This window comes from Boleophthalmus pectinirostris, unplaced genomic scaffold (genome assembly GCF_026225935.1).
Source record: "Boleophthalmus pectinirostris isolate CB_2022bp ecotype Guang Dong unplaced genomic scaffold, ASM2622593v1 HiC_scaffold_19, whole genome shotgun sequence".
Taxonomy (NCBI): Eukaryota; Metazoa; Chordata; class Actinopteri; order Gobiiformes; family Gobiidae; genus Boleophthalmus; species Boleophthalmus pectinirostris.
The window spans coordinates 13,036,589-13,059,938 of record NW_026571140.1 but is presented as its reverse complement, the minus strand read 5'-3'; the positions used below and the strand labels follow the sequence as shown (position 1 = coordinate 13,059,938).

The 23,350-nt window shown below is 38.6% G+C and overlaps 1 protein-coding gene across 1 annotated transcript in view; it reads left to right on the top strand.

The window, feature by feature from the left end:
- The window catches only part of si:ch211-186j3.6 (neural-cadherin), a 545,061-nt gene that overhangs the window by 147,964 nt on the left and 373,747 nt on the right, over nucleotides 1-23,350 (top strand). Inside the window, 1 exon segment of the mRNA XM_055154596.1 lies at nucleotides 15,279-15,476. Coding sequence (XP_055010571.1) covers nucleotides 15,279-15,476 — 198 coding nt within the window.

Sequence of the window (23,350 nt, the reverse complement as noted above, 5' to 3'; positions counted from 1 at the left end):
TCATTGACTGTTTGAATTTTCTCATTTTGAATAGTCACCTCAAAGTCACACTTATTTGTTTTTGTACGCAAAAACAAAGAGAAACTGCTTTTTAAAAAAAATTCTAACTCAAGTGTGACACTCTAAGCCGTTAAGAGACCTGCTGTGAGGCTTGACTCACATGTTGACTAGCCTGAGCAGGTGTTTTTGCAGATACATACAAGACGTCATGCATTTGATGTCTTCAGTATGCATAATTCGAAGATAAAAACTGTTATTTAATTTTGAGAGATTAGAGTGTTTTTGACTGTAAAAATATTTCTTTGGCCACGGACAGAGCCAATGACACATATAGATGCAGCGGGGTCTGGAGAATAGAATTACACAAATAACTTAATTGCCCAGAAAGTGACTTGGACAGTTATGTAGGTCGATTTCTACTTTTTGCTTTTTGTTATTAAATTGTAAGTTGTCAGCTGCTGTGTCCAAATAATTTCCATTATGGATCAATAAAGTTTGTCTAAGTATCTACTGTATCTGCAATGAATATAAACAAAGAACATTGTATGAGGAAGTGTGTCCAATCCTTTGACTGATTGTGCACGTACATGCAAGAATAATCATGTAGTGAAATACTAAAAAGTGCAGCTCATTATTTCTACTGAAAACAACTAAAGGTTTGTGCAAAGGCAAACACTGGTAAGAGTGGATCATTGAGGCAGCTGACCTGGTGGCAGCGCGTGCTTCACACTGTAAACAAAGCTTTTAGTCGATGTTTAAACACACATTTAAAGTTCTGACAAAACTAACTTTGTTTTGGTCTAAGTCTGATTATTTTTAGCATCATAGAAACCAATCATGCCACACACAAATGAGCCCTTTTGTGTGCTTATTTGTTAATGCCTTTTTTTCTTTTTTTATCTCAGTGTTAAATTTGGCACATTTTCTTTTAGTTTTGATTCTTTTGGTTAAACATATTTTTTTACCAGCAGTTCCGGAGTGACACGCTGAGGGCTTGTATTTTCAGTTCAGAGTCTATTAACAAGTCTATTTTAATTCTCGAATGATTCATGCTGTCTGGGCAGAGATGAGTGTGGAAGAGGTTGCGCAACTGGAGCTATTATGAATTTTTCGCTAAAAGCAAATTGTGTAAGATTTCATCCTCCATTTGCTGCATATGTGTTCTATAATCCATAATCACTTTAAAAGGGTCTTAGCTGTTAAGTTCTAAAAGATGCAGTAAAAATTATAGATTTGCATAAGACAATAACTTGCGTCATAAAAAGTAGTGTGCATCAGAAAAGCAGTTACTGCCACTACAGCTACACTCATTCAAGGTCCTTTTTAACCTTTTACATTTCTCCTTATCATAAACACACCTGGAGTTTTGCTTCGTTCTTGCTTTTGCTTCATTCTTGCTTTACTTCCTCATTAGGTAAGATTTGTTTTTTCCTTGCCAATGGGTGGAACACCAACACTAGATCCCAGTATGGGGAGCACTAAAGCTGGAAAATTATGTTCTTATTATTTTAAGTTCCTACCCTATTTTTCGGACTGTAAGTCACACTTTTTTTCATAGTTTGGGTGGTACTGCGACTTATACTTCAGTGCAACTTACATGTTAATATTTTCACACTGACAGCCTCCAGAGGGCTTTGTAGGCTTGTGTGTCAGTATCTGCTGCTCCTGTACAACTGTCACTTCGTCCTTTACCTTGCATGTCTCCTGCAGAAAAAGCAGCTGTCCTGCTACAAGTAGTGAAATATTCAGCCGGAAACGGTAATCGAGTAGCAGAAAGAAAGTTTGGGCTGAGAGAGAAACTTGTGAGGGACTGGTGAAAAGAGGGGATGGAGAACACAGCTTCACGGTAAACTGGGGGGGACGCACCATGCAACTTTCCTGGAAGTCATTGGATCAACAAAGTCTGGACCTCAGGGACAACCGAAACCATCCTGTCAGAATAATTCTAACTGGAACTAATGCTGAGTCTGACAACAGCTACGCAGAAGAGAAAGCGGTGCTTCGTTTACCCCCGGAGGTCACGGAGTTGCTCAGAAGTGACACAGAGTATGAAGAATTCAGTGGATTTAGTGATTTGGAGTGAGATGGAGAGTTTGGTAAACTTGTTCTGTTCTGTTGTTTATGTTATAGTTATCTGAAGAACTGTTCATATGTTAACAGTCTGTTGATCTCTATTCTATTGTTAGTACTATAACTTGCCTTTCAAGATGAAATGTCGGTTCCAAAAGTGTGACTTATAGTCTGATGCAACTTATATGTTTTTTTCTTCTTCATTAAGCATTTTTGGCTGGTGCGACTTGTACGTTGGAGCGACGAAAAATACAGTATATATAATATCCCAAAGAAGGACACACGAGTATCTAAGCAGATGTAATCAAGAGCATGTTTAAAGGTTAATACTAAAAATTGCTAATGCATTCAATACTATACAATAGTAAGTATAGAATGGTAGTTAAGCTATAGTAAAGAACAGCCTTAGCTTAGATTGCGTTACACATCTGACCTTTTCGAATCACCTGCTATTCACACTACAGACCTTGCAGCTGCTTACATTCACTGTCCATAGACAGCTCTATAAGAAAAGAGATTCTTCCTGACAGGACCCATGTAGCTGACTCTTTTCATAGCCAAGAGTAGTTCCCGACAATACTGGATGAAAACACCCGTGGAAGCGTGATACAAAGAAGTGCTCTCCAACACCTTTCAGGAGAGCAGAGCCACTTGGCAGATAAACTGGTCAGCTGCATACTGGAGAGATCAAGGATAGTGCACTCAAAGGGCTTGTCGACCTTGGTGAGATGTGGCATATATGTTCTTACAGTTTTCATACATCTACTGTGTTCACTGTAAACCTGGATGCTACGCTGAAAAGAGATGGTACTGTGAACTGAGACGATATAACAGGCTGTGGCAGGAGGATCAAATGTGCTGTCTGCTACTTAAGGCAGGTCACTATAGGAACAAGGTGTTTTTGACAAGGTATTTTGGTTTTATGTCGGTTTGTGACCTAAATTGAACATGAATAGTTGGTCCAATCTGCAACATTATTACTTTACTGTATGAACAGATCCAGATTTATATTAAGGATTGTAACTTCAGATGGGCTTTTCTGCCAAACAGACATGAAGATTACAGCCCAAAGTAGACATATTTTCCACTTATGTTCTGAACTATATTTTGAAAGTTTTTACTGAAGGATTTCCCTAATCCCTAGCTTGTTTGAGTTTAAAGCTGTACTATTTAACTTTTCTGATGGAGCGCCTGTCATTGCTTACACAGTTCATGGAAATAGGCATATCTATCTCTCTCTATGGAGGCTGAGTTACAGGTCAATTCTGTGAAAAGGCAAGAAGATAACAATAAGAATGCATGCCTTCCAAGGTCATTCAATTTCATAGTACCCCATTAAAAACCTTCTATTTCTTGTTTCCTATTCACCTGCAGTTTCTCGCCTTGAAGGGTTGCCAAAAACTAACTCGTCCAATACACTTCACTTCACACGGTCTATCGCTTTATCTTTGCAAAGTTTGAACTTTTCTAAGCAGACTTTCTAAGCCCTTCAGGGTAATGCTTGGAAGCAATCAGAAAAATCAATGATCATTTCACAAAGTTGTGTATGAAATGTCAGGAATGAAAGACTTCAAAGGATTGGAAAACGGATACTGCATATACCCACATATTTCCCACGCATTGCCTACATAACTAATGTAGTGATTTGAAAACTGACAGTTCGCCCTGGTCAAATTGATTAACACGTCTGTAATGTAAAATAAATGTTAAATGAATTAGCAATATGCAATTCGTTTGAAATGTATGCAGTATTTTTCGAAAGAGATTTCAATTTAGCAAAGGTCAACAAGTAAAGTCTGTTAAATGTAATAATTCATTTTTCAGACTGTTATGAAAGCGTCAGATATGGAGCAGAATAAAAATGATGGTGAATGTTCCGTTTGTAAAACTTTGTATCCGAACTTCTAATCCAGCCCCAGATGCTGGTAACAAAATGCTGTAAAACTTCTCTTGGAGCCGACAAGCCCCCTGACACTTGAGGAGTGAGTCACCAGCACAGCACACTGCCTGGAAGAAAGCTGTACTGTGTCTGTTGTGAAAACCAACCAAAGGGGTGCCCATAGACTGTACACCAGCACTACCAACTCCCACTGCTTTTACTCATAGGCATAGGGTATATTTCAGTCGGAGTTGTTACATTGTTATACTGACCCCTGAAGTTTTCAATTACTGAGTAGATTTGATCAGTGAAATTATCCAAGGCAAGTTTATTGTTTATTTAACACAATTCACAAAGCACCTTCACAAAGTAATTCAAATGGTCAGGGTAGATTTTTCTGACAAATCAAATCTATCGAAATCAAAATAATTTGTTCTTAATGCAAGTCATTTTAACTTGCCTAAATATTGACTTTTTTACACACGTGAAGCAAGTGTGTAGCTACTGTTGGTGTAAATCGAAATAACATTGACATACTGTACTAACTTGAAACTCTTCATTGGTCAATCTCCACCACAGCAGCAGAACCTTCAGCCCCCTCAGCCTTTCCATGGTTTGAAATTCTCTCCATCCATCATGGACATCTCTACCTGCCACGTCTCCGAATACCTTAGTTCATTGTTTCCCAAAGACGGGGTTGTGACACTCAGGTGGTTCGCAAGAGATTTTTTTTTTTGGGGGGGTCGCCTTGTCACGAGCTGCATGTAGGTCTGCAATATACAGTTCTGACACATGATCGCACTCTGCCAAGACGCTATGGATCTGTGACTTTATCATCATTCTGAATAAGCGTTTCATCAGAATATCCTGTCCAGTAGGGTCAGTATTTCTATGCTTCTTCCTGTCACTGCTACATATATGTGCGAATTGGGATTTTCTGTGCACACAAAAATGAATACAAAGCACAGAAACAGAATGAATGCTATGCTTGATCTGCGTTATGCGTTCTCCTCCTGCACAACGGAGACTGGAACGCGCTACAAAAACGCAAACAGGTCCACCTATCTCATTAGAAAAGTTGAAATGTTGAAACATGTTTTGTATAATTTCTAATGTTTTTATGATTTCAATATTGCTCGTTCAATTGAATATTGAAAAAGAAAAAGCTGGGCTGCATTTAATATCTAGTTGTGGTAATTGTGGTTCAATTACTGTTTTTCATTGTTTAAAACTTGAGTAATACTAATTGTTCAGAGAGACAAGATCATTCAGTCAACAGTAAAATATCCTCATCCATGTTCAACAATGGTCAAATCCACCTTTATTTTGTGATTTATGAATAATGTCTATTGACTTGGGTCGCGAAGGTTTGTAACTTTTAAAATATGGTAGCCTGACCTCGCAGCATTAGGATTCATTCACTTGACAGTAGGCGGGTACTTTTTTGATTTAACCAGTCGCTGCTATTTGGACGTGACGTATGTAATGCGCCAAATCCCGTAGGAGGAAGGGCAATAAGGTCTTTCTCCTTGATAAAATTCACCAGACATTCTCTTTGTTCCGGCTTTAAATCCTCGATCTCGGGAATCGATGCCAACACAGAATGTATGGCTTTGTTTACATCCATCTCGACCGCTTTGTTTACTGTTGTGCTGCATCCACAAAAGGGACCCAGACATGGCTTCACAGCTCTTCGCTGATTGGACAGTGCGAGGTCTACAGCTTCCGAGGTTCTTGCAAACCGTCTAGTGTATTCTGATGCCTGACCTAGTCGCTGGAGAGAAATGAAATTGAGCGGAGGCACTAGGTGGTACCAGCCTGGATAAAAATATGGGTCCCCAGAAAAAAAAAAAGGTTGGGAATCACTGCCTTAGTTTATCCATTCCATAAACTATTCACTTCTCTCAATTTCTATTTTTGGTGTAAACAGAAATAACATTGTGATTGACATACTATATTAACTTGGAACTCTACATTGGCCAATCCCCACCGCAGCAGCAGAACCTTCAGCCCCCTCAGCCTTTCCATGGTTTGAAATCTTTATATATCTTCATTCTCACTTCCCTAATTTTGTGCAGACTTAGAAATGGACCAATTAAACAATACTTTTCCAATCTGATATAATCTGATATTTTCTATAGTGTAATCGCCATGCCCATTGTGTTTCTTAAGTTTATTTTAAAAAGACTGTGTAAAATTAAAAGTAAAGAATAACTCTGCAGCTCAAAATAAATCAGGAACCAACATTAGCTTGAGCAAAAACAAATCAAATATGCCATGTTTTCAGTGCGCAATCTTACGTCTTCACCACCGCTTTCATGCCCCAACTCCATCTCCTACAAGCAAATAACAACACAATTTTCACTATGCCAGCATTTGTAGAGTACCCACCATGCACTCCCTATCCCCGAACACACACACACACACACACACACACACACACACACACACACTGCAAACAAGATAACAAGAAAGCACTTTTTGGGAGGGTGAAATAGAGCACATTGCGCACATTGTAAAGCCTTGAATTGCAACCTAGTGGAGCAAATAAGGTCAGTAGCCGTGGAAATGCCTTCTGTGGCCGTGTTAGTAATTGCTAGTTCCCATGTTTCCAGGGATTGCGACATGTCATTAGAAACGGTGCATTGCATTAGCGTGAGGAATGGCAATAGCTCCAAACACTGCAGTCCCTATGGTCTTTCATTAGCCGCTAATCTAGTGATGATCGGTATTAGCGAGACAGGAATGGGTATTTCTGTGTGCATGTGTCGTTGCCTGCGTTGGATTTTTTGGAGTGGGGCTCTCGGATATTAGCCCTGTGATTTATTATCGAGCTAATACCATCCCTACCTCCCCGAAGCAGCATTGTCCTTTCGCCAATTAATTCGGAATCTGTTATGACCACGGGGGGAAGGACAGGAAGTGAACTATTGTCAACAAAAGCCCCCCGCGTCGAGTGCTGGATCTCAGCTGGAGCTAGTTATTGGTGGTCTTTAGTCTCAGTTCGGTGTCCGCTCATGTATTCTGCTTAGATAATACCCTTCCTACTTTCAGACCTTAATGACATTGATTTCGCCCCTATATCTCAGTTTGCCATTGCTCCTATAACAAACGCAGGATCATTTCTCAGAATTTCCATTTGCCCTTCTCATGTATTATATTGCTTTTTACCATATGGGATTGTGGTTTACAACGGGAGAGAGTGGAGTATCTGGGAATATTGGACATGATTGCAAACTGTTGTAGTGTTGTTTTACAAGAGAGTAAACCTGCCATACATGCTACTAGTGTTGTAGTACTCGAGATTGGTCTTGGTTTTTGTGAAGGGTTGTCTTGGTCTTGAAGGTGCTTGGACTCGGTTTTGTCTCGATCTTGAAGGCGCTTGGACTCGGTCTTGTCTCGGTCTTGAAGGCGCTTGGACTCAGTCTTGTCTTGCTCTTGAAGGCACTTTGATCTGGTCTCGGTCTTGTCTTGGTCTTGAAAGCGCTTGGACTCGGTCTTGAAGGCGCTTGGACTGGGTCTTGTCTCAGTCTTGAAGGCGCATGGACTCGGTCTTGCCTTGGTCTTGAAGGCGCTTGGACTCGGTTTTGACTTGGTCTTGTCTCAGTCTTGAAGGCATTTTAATTTGGTCTCAGTCTTGAAGACACTTTGATTTGGGCTTGGTCTTTTCTCGGTCTTGAAGACGCTTGGACTCGGTCTTGTCTCGCTCTTGAAGGCACTTTAATATGGTCTCGGTCTTGAAGGCACTTTGATTCGGTCTTGTCTAGGTCTCGAGGTCTGATACCTGAAGAGTGATAAAATGGAGATCGATTTATAAAAACATTGATATATATGTACCAAAATAACTGTAAATACCAATAAATGTCTAAAATGACAAAGATGGTCTCGATTTGGTCTCGATGGGCCGTGGACTCTGTCTTGTCTCGGTCTCGGCTTTAAAAATCTCAGTTTTGTCTAGGTCTCGACCCTTAGAGGTCTTGGTCTTGTCCTGGTCTCCGGACCCTGTGGTCTCGGACACATCTTGGTCTCGATTAGTGCGGTCTTGACTACACTGCGTGGTATTGTATATTTAATGTCATGTGTGTGCTACTGTGTCCAAGTAATTTCCCTTGTGGATCAATAAAGTCAATCTAAGTCTAAGTCTAATGCCAATATGTACAAATAGTGTCATACAGGTGCAGATTAGTGGAGATACACATGGCTTTAGTAGTAATGCAGTGCCCATACTTTAGAATTTGATTGTAATGTATTACATATTTTAATTTTATATTGTATTTATGGCCTAATATTTGGTAGATAACGATTATAAAATTAAAGGGGAGAATAGAGAATTGTGCTCCAACTGTTGAAATCTTTCCTTTGGATGATCAGTTGGTAGATCTGCTTGTCTTTTTCTGGCTGATAACTGTTTCATTGTTTGATCTCTGTTTGTGAAACCCTGAGAGGTGACTATTGTTGTGATTTTGTGTCATACAAAATTTAATTGAATAGAAATTAGGTGTAACTGTATGACCATTGACTCATAGATGAAGTTTTTACTCTAACAGAATAGATTAGATGATAGTAATTAGAGGGAAGCTGGGGTTAGGGTTCTGGGATCCATAGAACAGATTTTTACTGTCTTACAATGTGAAAAACAGAACTAGTTCATTTAAACTGTTTGCAGTGGCCTAAAGTTATTATATATAAAGTTATATATTATTTAAAGTTACTTTATATTTCGATTGAGACTGCACGCAGCGGACATATTTTGACCTCAATATATGTGTTCTGGGGCAAGGACAAATTCTGCTCAAATAGACAGACATAACATGGCATAACAAAAGAGAAAAGAAAAACATGCAGAACTGGACAATATACAATGGTGGATGAAGTACTCCATTTTGTTACTTAAATAACAGTGCAGAAACCAGGCAAAAAGTTACTCAAGTTAAAGTGTTACATAAAAAATCTACTTAAGTAAAAGCAGTAACGTACTTGTTTAAAAATGTACTTAAAAAGTATTTTGTAGAGATTTTTAGAACAATTAAAGAATGATATGTAGTGATGTTGACAAAGAATGTAGCTGTTTTTAAGTGATTGCATTTATTTCTAAATTTTTCTATCCCTTTTTGTGTTTTTGTGTATTTGGTTTGCTCAAAGTTGGGACAGAAACTCAAACTAAATGTGCTAAAAAAATAATGTCTCAGCCATTTCTGCAAGAAAAGCACTTTACTTTTCAGTCCAGATCTAAAATGTAGTAGAGTAGAAAGTACAGATACCTGCTCTGAAATGTAGTGACATAAAAGTAAAAAGTATCCACTGTAAAAATGTACTTAAAGTACAAATACCTAAAATGTGTACTTATGTATTGTACTGTAATGTTTGTGAAATCCATCAGTCGTCCAGGTAGGATCTATTGCACAGAAGAAATTACGTTCTGTCAACTGGACAAAAGTTTCTGTTTTTTGTTGGGGTTTTTAGCCAGAGAAAAGAATTGGTTTGAGAGGGGAGTTAAAGAGACTATTTTTGTTAGGAAAGACAATCCTTTGAACAGAAATGAAGGGCTCAAATATTATCTGTCTCCTATTTATAACTCCATCCTCAGACCTAAATGAAAACAAAGAAAACCTAGTGATAGCCTGTAGGCTCCGAGGTGTGAAAGCACCCATCAGGGGCCTGAATGATTATGCAAATATGACTCAGACACAGTCCCCACTTAGGGCAGTTCAAGAGACTCACCTCACAAACAGAAACTGTAAACAAGTAGGTGTGTTAGTTTCAGAGTAGTTTCAGTGTAGTTAGCTCCTCCCTTCAAGCAGATATAAGGCAATGTCCTCCAGCGTCTGACCAGAACTGAAGAAGAAGCTTGGATGAGCTGTGAAACATACTCAAACAAGCTGACAGAATAGAATTTCTCCTGTCCTATTGTACTTTTATACTTCGCTACCTTCCACCACTGGCAATATAAAATCACTCCACACATCTCCACAGTCAGTCCATGTTGTTAATACATTTTATAGACTGGGGTACAAATAAGTTTAATACCTCTTATTTTTGCATGAAAGAACTCTATATCTTTTCTCAGACCAGGTTCCTTTACTGAATCCTGTTGTTAAAGCTTGTGCGTGGTGTATGGGGCGTGTCCTACCGTAGTCAATATGATTGGTGTTTACCTTCTCTACAGATAGTGGCTTTCTAATTATAATTAGTGGTGTGCCTCTGTAGTACTGATTCATGTCAGCTTTACCTTTGCCTCTATCTACCACATGTGATTCCATAGTCATTTGCAGATATTAGAGGAGACACTGACCTTGTTTCTTTGTGTTTAATGATGTTTTGTTGGGTAGAATGCAAATGAGTTCAGCATTGCAGTCTAACCTACATGTTCTTCATATATTACAAAGAATAGGCTCTGAATGATTAATTCAATGTTGATTACAGTTGTAGAGCAATGCAGAGGCTTGAGAATTAGATGGCAATTAAAGGTGCATTATTAACTTCTAACTTCTCGTACAGGGTCTGTCTCCAATGAGATGTTATTACTTTGAAATGTTGCATAGCATGGCATTAAACTCATGTATCTTAGGCCCATATTATGACATTTTCTGATTTATGTTATAATGTTGTTTCCTCGTCACAAACTTACCTGGAATTGTGTTTTGTTTCATTCACATATGTTTAACACACAAGTCCTGCATATTTAGGGTTCTTCTCTCAAACAGAAAACACTCGGTTCCACCTTGTGATGTCATGTGGTAATACAGCAAGTGCTCCACTGTGTTTTAAAACTCCACACACCTTCACTAGAATCATTTGGATAATTTCAGACCTGAAATTTCCAATCTCTACTGAACTAAAGGTGGAAGGTAATGGTGCATTTGAAAACGACAACATTTCTATGGAGTAACCAAGTGGCAGACCCTCCATCAGAAAAGTTACATAATGCACCTTTAACCAAATAATACCTTTCACCGAGTTGTCTGTCACAGTTTTTAGTTTGTTTTTTTTTTCATATTAAAAGTCAGAAAAATGAAATTAGCATATAAAAATTGAACAAATGCAGAGTAAACATGATCTGTTTTCCAGATGGCTCTGTAATCAGATTGGACAAACAGCAGTAGTAAAACAAGATCTCCATACTTAGAACTTCATTACCTAAATGCCACTCAGGATGTTGTTGTGCACCATCCGTTGATTTATTTCGTATGGTACACTTTAGTCACTTAAATTGGCATTATGTTACCTTTTTATTATCTGCTTGTCTCCGTGGAGATGTAATGCTTTGTGATATCATGCAGTAATACAAGAAGCGCTTCACTATGTTTTTAAACTGAATATACCTTCACTAGATACTTCACTACTACTTCACTAAATAATTTGGATTATTTCAGACCTGGAATTGCAAATCTCTACTGAACAAAAGTTAATCATCACAAGGTGGAACAGAGCATTTTTGAGCTTTGGAGATGTAGACCATTGTTTCCCAAAGACTGGGTCATGATCCTCAGGTGGGTCGCAAGATATTATTTTTGGGTCGCCTTGTCACAACTTGCATGTAGGTCTGTGATGTACAGTTCTGACACATGATCGCACTCTGCCAAGACAATGTGGATCTGTGACTTTATCATCATTTTGGATAAGCATTTCGTCAGAATATCCTGTCCTCAGTAGAGCCAGTATTTCTATGCTTATTCCTTTCACTACTACATATGTGTGTGAATAAAAATAAAATATATGTGCTCACAAAAATGAAGATAAAGCACAGAAACAGACTGCACCTGATGTGTGTGTTGTGCTCTCCTCCTGCACCCTGGACTGGAACACGTTACAAAAACACAGACAGGCCCACCTATCTCATTAGAAAAATGTAAATGTTAAGACATGTTTTGTATAATTTTCTTGACTGTTTTGTTCCAATATTGCTGGTTCAATTGAATGTTGAAAAGCAAAAGAAATGGGCTACATTTAATGTCCAGGTAGGTGATTTATGGATCCTTTTATTGTGGTTCAATTACTGTTTTTCATGGTTTAAAACTTGAGTAATACTAATTGTTCAGAAAGGCAGGATCACAACAATAATATAACACCATTAAAGTTCAATAATGATCAATCCACCTTTATTTTGTGAATTACAAATTATGTCTGTTGGCTTGGGTCAATAGACTTGGTTGTGACTTTTAAAATAAGGGCCCCCAGAAAAAAATTTTGGAAACACTGATGTAGACTAATAACGCAGGATTACTCAATTGTGTAAATGAAACAAAACGCAACTCCAGGTATATTTTTGATTCGGTGACAACATTATAACATGGCTAAAAACTCACAGGAGTTAATTGTGTAATTTAAGCTCTTTTAGAAAAGTTAATTACATCAAAACTCCATGTGGTATATTTAAACAGCAGAGACAATTGCTATATTTTGTATGTACAGATTGCCTTTATTCAGTTCAGTGATAACTGGCTAAACAAACTATTCCACGATGCCAGCTGAAAATGAAGCTACACTCAGACACATCGCTCTGCTCGGCTGCTCTGAGGAATGCCCTTTAATATCTGCCTATATTGGGTCACGTTCTTCTTGTGTACACAGCTCAAAGTTCACTGTGCATGGGCTCACTCGGGCGGGTATGTGGGTGGACGGGCGGATGAGAGGTTGTGCGCTGGGACCTTGGCTTGCAGAGGACAGCTTTGCTCTTGCTGAAGTGAAGTATAATTCGATGAAGTCAACAATTACTGAAAATAAATAGAAGTACTTTGATGATTTTATTCACCGAGTCCCACTGCATATTAAATTGGTAATGATATTATGACCCGGCGGTTAGTTATGCCTAATACGCTGAATTGTGGTATAAAGAATGATACAATGAAGAGACCACTTAGCTAAATTATAATCAACTTCATTTTCTGATAATTAAAATATAAAGTGTGTTTGAAGTTTCCTCGGTCAAAAATCCATTCCCTTTTTTCCCTCAGTACTTAGTAGCAAAGGTGCATTAGGTGTATTGGAAACTGTTGGTGAATTGGTTTAGAATTTGCAACAGATCTTGTCAGTTCATTCACCCGAAGCTGAATCTGGGGCGATTTGTGCATGTTTGAGCGATTTTTAATTGCTGTAATCTAAAGTTAATTTTCAAAACGCCATATAACCGATCAACCCCCGCGTACGCCCACCGCTCCCAACTTACTTTGTTCTCCCAATTTTAATTTCTTACTGTGTACTACGCATAGGATTCAGCAACATCACAGTCATTTTGGTGTGAATGGAAAAAAAAATAAAAAATCCACAGCTCACTATCCATCGGAGGAGCCGACAGCTACAGAGGTCTTTGTTGTGATGTTGTTTATGGCGACGTCAGCTTCCATTGGGCACCACAGTTTTCTAACGATGAAGTCAGCTGATTTATTTCTTTTATTAAGTTGTTTTAGATCAGACATGTCAAACTCAGACTTGGTGGTCAAATTTGGCACGTGAGATTATATAAAATATGTATTAGAGCTGGTCCACTGGTTACAGATAGGCTATAGGAGACATTATTTACTTAAAATTGTGTTATTATTTTATATTAAGCTTGTTCTCTATTCAGTGTTTAGGCAAAACTAGTATTAGACGTAAATTTTAATAAGGAAATATTTAACATTACATATCTCGAAAGAAGAGAAAACATGCAGATTTTTCAACAAATTCAATTACTCCCAGTTTTTAATTTTGGCCCTCTGGGAATTTGAGTTTGACACCCCTGTTTTAGATGAAAATTGCAATTTAAAATGTCCAAATTATGACCAAATAATGATCCACGGTTGTTATAGATTTTAACTATATAGCAGATACAAGTTCAACATGTCTTCGTTACAGCAGATAGATAATTGTCATATTGTGGTGCAGTCAAAGTAAAGCAGTATTATCTCCATGGAGAGAAGTTGCACTTTCACACAGTGTGGCATTGACGTCTCAGTTAATCAAACATTTCTAAAACTAAAGTAGCTTGATTGTATTCTTTCCTTGAACCCTTTTAAATAGATGCTAACCTCTTTGTAATTGTTTTCCACTCTCAAGCATGTCTTTGTTATTGGCTTGTGGTAGAGGTAACACTGTATTCAGGCTCATCTTGATGGCTCTCTAAAGTCGTCCATAGTTAGTTCTGCTGTACTATTTTATATTCACAGCATAAAGCATAAATCCATTTAGCTCCATATAGTCCGTTTTCTATCATGTTAGTAATAAGACGTTCAAATCTGAATCTTTTGGATCTGTTCATTTCAAAGAGCTGATCAAAACACTCTTTTAAAATATGATAGAAGCCATAACTAATTTTATCTAAAAACTAATCACAGAAGGAAATGTCTGAGGCACAGATTTGAATAAATTGTTCAAACTGAAAGTGGGGGCGTGTCCTTAGAAATCATATATAGTTAAAAGAAAACATTGCAGTCCAATAAAAATTAGACAATATTATACGTTAAGGCAGACGTTGATTAGCCTGATTCATCAGCCAGTTTACTTTGTGTCACTTCGGACAAACCGTCTGACCTTGCAGCATTGGAATTCGCTCACATTTTTATCATTTAACCAATCGCTGCAATTTGGTCGTGACATACTCTATGTAATGCACTGCTAACGGGGCTAACTGGTTTATTAAGCTTTTCTCAAATCACATAGGAAGAAGAGCAACAACATTTTTCCCCTTGAGGAAATTCACAAAACATTCCCTTTATTCCGGCTTTAAATCCTCAATCTCAGGACTCGCTGACAACACAGAATAAATGACTCTTCACTGATTGGCTGGTGCCCGAACTCGCACTTCCGGGGTTTTTACAAACCGTCTAGTGTATTTTGATTCCTGACCTAGTTGCTGGAGACAAATGAAACTGAGCATAATTGGATGCACTAGGTGGCGCCAGCCTGGCTACACTTTCATGTCCCTGCAGGGAAATTTGTCCTCTGCATTTGACCCAGTGAATCATCTCCTCAGAAGCAGGGAGCTCTACAGCTCAGTGCCCGAGAACGTATTTCTTGTTGCTGGTCTTGGTTAGGACTGCCTTAGCTGGAGGATTGTGGTACATGTTTTGGATTGATGGGGGGCATGCACAGGGAGAACATGCAAACTCCACACAGAAAGGCTAAGACAACCTACTCATTTAACCCAAAACCTTCTTGATTATTATATGCCTATTATTGTGTTAGTTTAACGTAAATCAGTGTAAAACAGCATCAAATGATAAAGATTTAGATTTAGAAACCGTTCAGCCATTCACTATTTTGCTCATTTTCTACAGTGGGGCGGTATTCGCTACTTAAATAAATTAGAAATTTTACGTAACACATCTTTCCTTTTATTATTTCTCCATAGGTCCAGAGTGGTACCTGGTGCATGTGGAGCTGACGGTCACAGACGTGAATGATAATGTTCCAGAGTGGAAGATGGTGCCCTCTCCGTACCTGGCCGTGGTCTCGTCCGACGCAGTGGCCGGCACTCTGGTCTACAAGCTGTACGCAGAGGACGGAGACGAGGGGAACAATGGAGAGGTGGAATACTTCCTCTCGGATGGTAGGACTATTATTTTTATTATTACATTGGATTTTAACCTTTTATGACCTGCCATAGAAGAAGCAACGCATTATTTCACATTTTTGTTATGTTATGCACTTACACAATCCTTGCATTTCAAATTCCTTCAATATGTTACAAATAAGACCGCTATTCAAGTTTAAAATGATTCAAATGAACGATACATTACAAAAATCACAAATGCCGAATTTCGAGAACTCAATCCTTCAAAATTGTAAATGATTCAAAGTTTTTTTTTTTTTTTTTTTTTTTTCAAAACAGATATGTTATTTGAAGTTTCTGGTTTATGAATATTAATAAAAACAACAAAGAAATTTAATAAAAGAAACTTAAAAACTAAATAAGTATGAGTTGGTGATTAGTTAAAATAACATTTTTAGAACCCCCAAATGAATACACTTAATAATTTGATCAGCATCTTCAGTTACGGAATGCCCAAAGGAGACAAAAATATTGAAATTTATTTAGAATACAATTACATTACAATTGCTCACTTTTTAATAAAAATTTCTCTGTGTGGGGAAATTAGACAGCGCATTAAACAGAACAGAAGGAATGAATGAATGTGCTTTTTAAAAACAATCTTGTCACTCCAAAATGTCATAAAGGGTTCGAATATGTGTGTCAAATTGAAAAAAAAAGATAATGAAAAAACACCATTAAAGATGTATTGCGCAACTTTTCTCACCTGCTTGTCTTCGTGGACATGTTATTGCTTTGTCTGTAATGTTCCACCTTAGAGATTAAACCTGTCCATCTCAAAGGAGCCAACTATAGGCTACATACCAGGTCAGATCTGTGGAGTGGCAACCCTATTCACAGAGAGGATTATTGTATTTTTGAGCAGTAGAGACATCCGTAATGAGTAAATGCTAGATAGACGTGATTACCATGGAGACAAGAAGGTGACGGCCCCCCCACCAGAAAAGTTATGCATTGCACCTTTAATTTCCCAACACCTCAAAGTATGTTCTCAAATATTTTAATTCAGCATAACACCATGTAATAAACTTGTGACACTTGCAAGACATATTCGCCGCCTCACGCAACTGTCTGTCAGACATTTCGCTCATGAAGTGAAAATGAAAATGAAGTGTGATTTTCTCATTTTCCAGTTTACCAAAAACTTGATTCTGTAACAAAGTGAGATGATCTGCCATAATACTTTGCAAAACTGTACATCAAATTTCATAGTACAGTGGTCCTTTGTTTATCGCGGGGCTTACATTCTAAAAATAACCCGCAATAGGCAAAATCCACGGAGTACTCAACTTAATTTTTTTACAATTATTATATCTGTTTTAAGGCTGTAAACCCCCTCACCACACACTTTTTACACTTTTCTCAGACAGGACAGATAACCCTTTTTGCATCCTTCTTAAAACTTAAAGCTGCTCTCGTCGGAGATTCGTTTATTCCGTAATGGAGCCCTACAGCGCACAGTCCGTCACGGGTCCATTTTTGGAGAACCGCACCCTCCCGCACCCATTAACATTCCACCTGTTACCCACCTTGATAAATCACACACAAATTAAAAGCATTCTAACTGAAGCATCCATCAGAATACGAATCGGAAAGTTACGACTTCAAGAATTACAATGAAACGATTGCGCTTTCATCAGAACGAATATGAATTCACAGATCACTTCACGGGCATTATTTACTGAGCAGAAGAAACACTGATCGAGATGCCGGACTTTTGCACCGCACACGCCACAAACTGAACCAAGACTGAACTTATATTGCCACTATTCCTGACACATAACATCACATTAAGTAATTGTAAATATTTCAGTAAAAAGTCCCATATTACACAAAATTGACTCCTGTGAGCTTTAAACCATATTAGAATGTTGTTACCTCATCAAAAACATACCTAGAGTTGTGTTTTTGTTTGAGTAGACCCTAAATATTAGTCTGTCTACATCTCCAAAGCTAAAAATGCTGTTTCTTCTTCTCTTTGGGATGTTATGAAGTGGTAGTTTTCAAGTTAACAGTGTTTTACTCCTTTACATAACCTTTTACCTTTTGTTCAGTATAAATTGAACAATCCAGGGCAGAAATCATCCAAATGATTCTAATGAAGGTGTATGGAGTTTAAAAACACAATGGAGCAACTCTTTTATTGCCACTTACCATCAAAAGTTGGAAGAGAGTGCTTTCTGAACTCAGCCTAATATGCAGGATTTGTGTGTTTAAATGTGTGTGAATAGAACCCCACTGAAATTCAAAATGTAGTTTTAGTGACAAATGTTGGAGGAATTGTGGACTCGTGGGTGACCAAATTCACATATTTTAAGACTGCCTCAATGTACAACGTTTCTGGATTGATGTTAAATACGTTCTACAAAACATATTGGCTGTGGACCGCTTGTTGGACCCTAAGATCTTTTTGCTTGATACATTTCCTGATGGTCTCTCTCATGATCAGTGCTTTCTGCTGCACCTTCTTCTGATGACCACAAGAAAAATGATTACAATCTACTGGCTGAAACCTGAAACACCGACCACTGATCAGTGGATATAAAAAAATCAGACAAGTTTATACAATGGAACTGTTAACAGCTCAACTACAGCTTTTGAAAAGAAGTGGGGTCCAATTATTGACTTTTTCTTTCTTTCTTTATATTTTTTTTTAAACTATTGTTTTAATTTTCTTTTTTCTCCTACAAAACTGGAATAAAAAAAAAAAAGTAGGTCTATAACTTGTGTGAGGGCCCGGTCTCAGGACACTGTTGATGTGATTTGATTTGTGGCAATTAAAAAAAAACAAAAAAAAAAAAAACACATGTAAATGAAACAAAACACAACTCTATGTATGTTTGTGATGAGGTACAACATCACAAGAAATCAGAAAATAGCATAATATGAGCTCTTTAATAGAATACCGCAGATATGAATTTACATTTTTATTGTTGAAAGAACTATGTGACATTTCTGAACCTCGTGTATAGCCCAAGGTCTGAGTTTGTTAAATAATTTTCTAAGTACTCAAGTGTCAAATGCTAAATTACCCAAACATAAGTGAATCTAAATATAACTCAGAGTGAGCTAATGAAGACAGAATGAGTTCATAAAAGTTGAATTTACGTAACATGTCTCCTTCAATATATAATCATGTTTCTTGGACCTCGGCTATGACTAAGAAAAGCTGTCCTTTCTCAGAGATGCTAGAGATTCACCTTTTAATATCATTTAATTGGGGTTATCTGACCTGAAGTTCCAATAGAAGAAGAAAAAAATTCTGCTCTTATAGTCCCATTCCTATTTGTCTTTTTCATAATTGTACATTCTCTTTACCACACACACACCGACCCCTTTTAACACAGCACAAACACACTGACCACCGTGGCTTGGCATTATAAATTATTTCAAAGGGGCTGAATCACGCAAGCAGCTTGGACTCAAATGCAACACAAAGAAAACAGTCAAACGCAAAAGTCTTAGTTCAGTTCAACAGAAAGTGTCCTTCAATAGGTAATGCTTAATAAGACAAATCAGGCTGATAAACAACAAAGGAATATATGAATTTATTATGTGAACTAAAATATCCTCCAAAACTGGGAAATTCACTAATTGGAAAACGGGCTGGGAATAAACTCAGAAACAAGTTCAGCACAGAACAGGTAATAATGCAGAATTGGAGAAATTGCAAACAACAGATTTCAGAACACAGAGTTCAGATAAAGAGAGCTTGAGTGTCTCTCTTGACTGGTCAACAATCGAGCAAAGACTGAACGAGCAGGAATGAGTGGAAGCTGTAGGAAAAACAGGGAGGTAGCAAAAGAAGGATGGGAACAGGCTGGGAAATGGAGCTGGGCTGGGGATAAGCATATAAACAAAAGGTAGAACTGTGACAGGCTGTCTGATTTCAAACCATGAGTTTTGGTATGAACTTTTAGCTCCGCCTACAATCTGTCACAGTGATATTGCACCATGACAGAAATAACTAGTGTTCATATCTCTGCCTACTATTTCTCTTTATATTACACTTGAAAATGCACCATGTCAGAGAACCAAGTGTCTGGAATAGTGTCGGTCAGTTGGTTCTTAGTAACGTGCTTGAAACATAGACTGTATATATAAATGGACATGGCTCCAATTGACTTTACATAAAAATAATTGCCAGCCTTCTCTCTGTAACTGCTGCTGTGAGCCTCATTATTTTGATTTTAAAATGTTCATATTAACTCTTTACATCAGCGGTTTTCAATAGGTGAGGCCGTCAAAGAGCCACTGGGGAGGTGCGACACACATGGACTAAACTAAACAGGACTGATCCCAGGACTGATCCAGGAGGACTAAACCAGGACTTAACTAGGACTAAAACAGGATTAAACCAGGACTAAACCAGAAATGAACCAAGACTGAGTGTCGGGACGGGTCCGGACGTGCGCCTGCGTAGACCTTTGGGTGACCGCAGGCGAAAGGACCGGCACAGAGCATCATGTCCCACGGGGCTAAGTGCAGCCCTCGCCCAATCGTGCTTTGAGGACACCCTGCTACACGGGCTTGAAGTTCTCAGTCACTCACTCTCAAGTCCAAGATTTGTCCTGGCTAAGTCCTAGTTTGGACCTGGTTTAGACCTGGTTTAGTCCTGGTTTAGTCCTGTGACCTACTAATGTTAAGTAATGTTAAAAGTAGCCTCAATTACGCCTGCATGAAGCTGGAAATTATTCGCTGTTGCAAAAATCATTTATGAATACACTTTAAAAAAATATATGAAAATGTACAATATTTAAAAAAAATATATTATCAGTTGTTACTGAAACTCATCATTGCAGGAACAAAAGATGCATTTACTTCAAAGGCCTGTGTGGGGGGAGGGCAGACAGATGGGATTTTGGGCAAGGGGTGGGCTCGGCTGTCTTACCTACTCTAAGGGGAGGCTCATATTCACCCAATTTGAAAACCCCTGCTCTACATGATCCTGGTGTTTTTATTTCACCGCTTTGTCTGTAAATAGATTCCTTTTCCTAATATGGAACTCAGATCCAAATTTGCTCCTGTAACCGCCAGCCTCATGAGCTTCATTTGACTGGAGGCGAGTGCTGTGGGTTATGTCACACTCTCTTAGTCCACGTCTTTATACAGTGTATGGCCTAACTGGACAAAAAGTTGACCTTGTATCTTGTTTATTACCTGATAAAATGACATGTTAATTGAATAGATTCTATTTTACAGTCTCTTTTTCAGTGTAATGTAAAGAGCATTTATCTTGACAAGAATAAATTAAAATTAGGTACAGGCTCTTTAACATTTGCTTTCAGTTTTGGCATTCCGATATGAGAGTAAATTCTACCTCCTCCTCCACCGAGGTGATCTGCAGGTGCCGAGGTTATCTTCCGCACAGTTCTAGACAGTGGAAAGAGCCAGGCCGATGCAATCTGACAGGTGGTACCTACGCTGGGCAGGTTTTTGGGTGAGCAGAGTTCAGTGCGGAGTTCAGGAGAATGGAAGTTGACATGTGCGCGGTGAGGAGATACAGAGATAGAGAGATATACAGCAGTGCTATGGAGGCGAGGGAGAGGAGAGAGGGGATAGAGGTATACAGGCAAATAGACAGACAGCTGATGGGGATGGGTTACAAGTCACTACACTGGAGGGAGCACACAAGGGAGAACAAGCTGGATTTGTGGAACTGATGAAGCTTGAGAGTGGAGATGGCTGTGGAGCTTCTATGAAAGATAGAGTGGGGTGGGGGTTGGCTTGTGCAATGGAATTCTGTTATTATGAGTATGGTTTTATTTTTCTTTAGCCTGACATACCAAACTTCTTTTTTAAATATACTTAAATATAATTTCAGAAATATATTATAAGTCAGAAAAAGAACAAGCTAAAACGTATTTTGTTAGTACCATATTTTTCGAACTATAAGGTGCACTTAAAATCTGCGCACTTAAAAACTGACAGTTCGCCTTATAATCCGGTGCACCTTATGTATTAATTCTGGTTGTGCTTACTGACCTCAAACCAATTTTATGTGGTACACGGCGCACAACTATCTGTCAAAATGTTTTAGTACGACTTTGGTAAGCGAAGCTGCACCACTGTATGGTTTATGAGTATGACCTGCAAATTTATAATCTCCAAAAAGTTTAACATGAACCATCTCCAATGCGATAGAAGCACAGAACAGTCTCATCATCAGCAGCACATCCTCTGTCACAGAAAGAACACTCATATTCCACTGAGTCCTGTCCTTTAGTCTGACAGAAGTTGACTGCATCAGCAGCACAAGAAGGGAGCTGTTTTTTCAGTACTTATAGTTTATGCAGATTTGTGGTTTGACATTTCATTTCTGTAAAACATAAACAAATATGTGCAAAGCTGCATTAAACATATTATTACTCAACGTGTATTTAAGTCCTCCTCATACGAAATAAAAAACTAATTTAAATTATCCACCCATATTCACATTCATAAAACACATTGACCAAGATAGGGATGCAACAGCAGGCGAATTACGCCACGGTCTGCAGAAGAATCGTGGATGCCTGGGCTAAGGGGTCAGTATCAAGTGTCGTCCGGTTCTTTTGCTTAATGCGCTTTATAATCTGGTGCGCCTTATGTATGAAAATAGATGAGAGAATTCAACATTAGTGATATTGCTCCTTATAATCCAGTGCGCCTTATAGTTTGAAAAATATGGTCTTTAACCTGGTTATTTTATGTGATCTAACTGTGATATCAAAGTTTACAAAGATTACAGTGACCATTTTTTCTCAACCGAAAATATTTGTTTCGTGGACACTAGTTACTACAGCTGCATGTCGTATCTTTATCTTAAAGGGATAATTCGGATTTTTTGACATAAATCTGTATGGCATCCCCGTCATCAGTGTTGTGCATCCACACCGACTTACCCCCCGAAAGCGTCCGGTGAGCCGAGATACTGGCCCGTTTTGGTGCTGAGGAAAGTAGTTCGGCAAGTTGTGTGGGGACTGTATACTAAAGCGTTTTTCTTCTCAAAGCAATATTTGTTCAAAAGAGTGATACATTTGCATCACAAAACCATCGTCGCCAAAAAAGTCAGATCTCATAATCGCTTGGCGCTATTTTCTCTCCGTACGTACCACTGCGCGCGGCCGCCAGCCAGGTGACAGCCGCGCACCGATCCATCACTTTCTTCAGTTGTTCGGCAGCAGTGTTTACATGCGCAGACCGCCGCCACGCGAGAGAGCTAACGAGAGAGCTAGAGCCATAAGTATATGAGCCTGGTTCACTTTGTTTACTACTCGGAATGTTAGCGACAACATGTCTGATTATGACACCGACAATAAAGACTTTGCCTTTACCACAAACCCAAGGGGAGATCTTTGTGAACCCGAATATACTGATGCCGAATTTCACCAGATGGAGTTAGAACGAGCAGAGAGAGAGAAAAAGAGAAGTGGTACAAGTTGACGCTGGAGCCGTGAGAGACCGAGTGAGCGACAATCACCATCACGTCATTTATAAACTCGTATACAGCGAACATAGAGCCTACCACTGTGACTGAAGTATGGACGACTAATAGAAACATAGAATCATTCACACGTCCACGTAGCTGCTGCCAATAGTGTACGTGACATTTACAATAGTAATAACAGTCGACTTATAAAGTTACGTTTTGTAGAAGCTTCACTGGTGATATGACACTGAGTGATTTACTGCACACAGAGTTACAGCTGATTCTTGAACCTGTTCTCTTGTAAACGTAGCGGCACTTCTTCGTTCTTACCTGGTTTAGGTTTCCACATTGAAGCCAAAGGCAAGAAGCCAAAGTTTCCTCAGCGCAAAGTCCGTGACAGGAAAACAGTGAAATGTGCGTGGAGATTCAGCCAGATTTTTGTTGTTACACAGCCTGGATA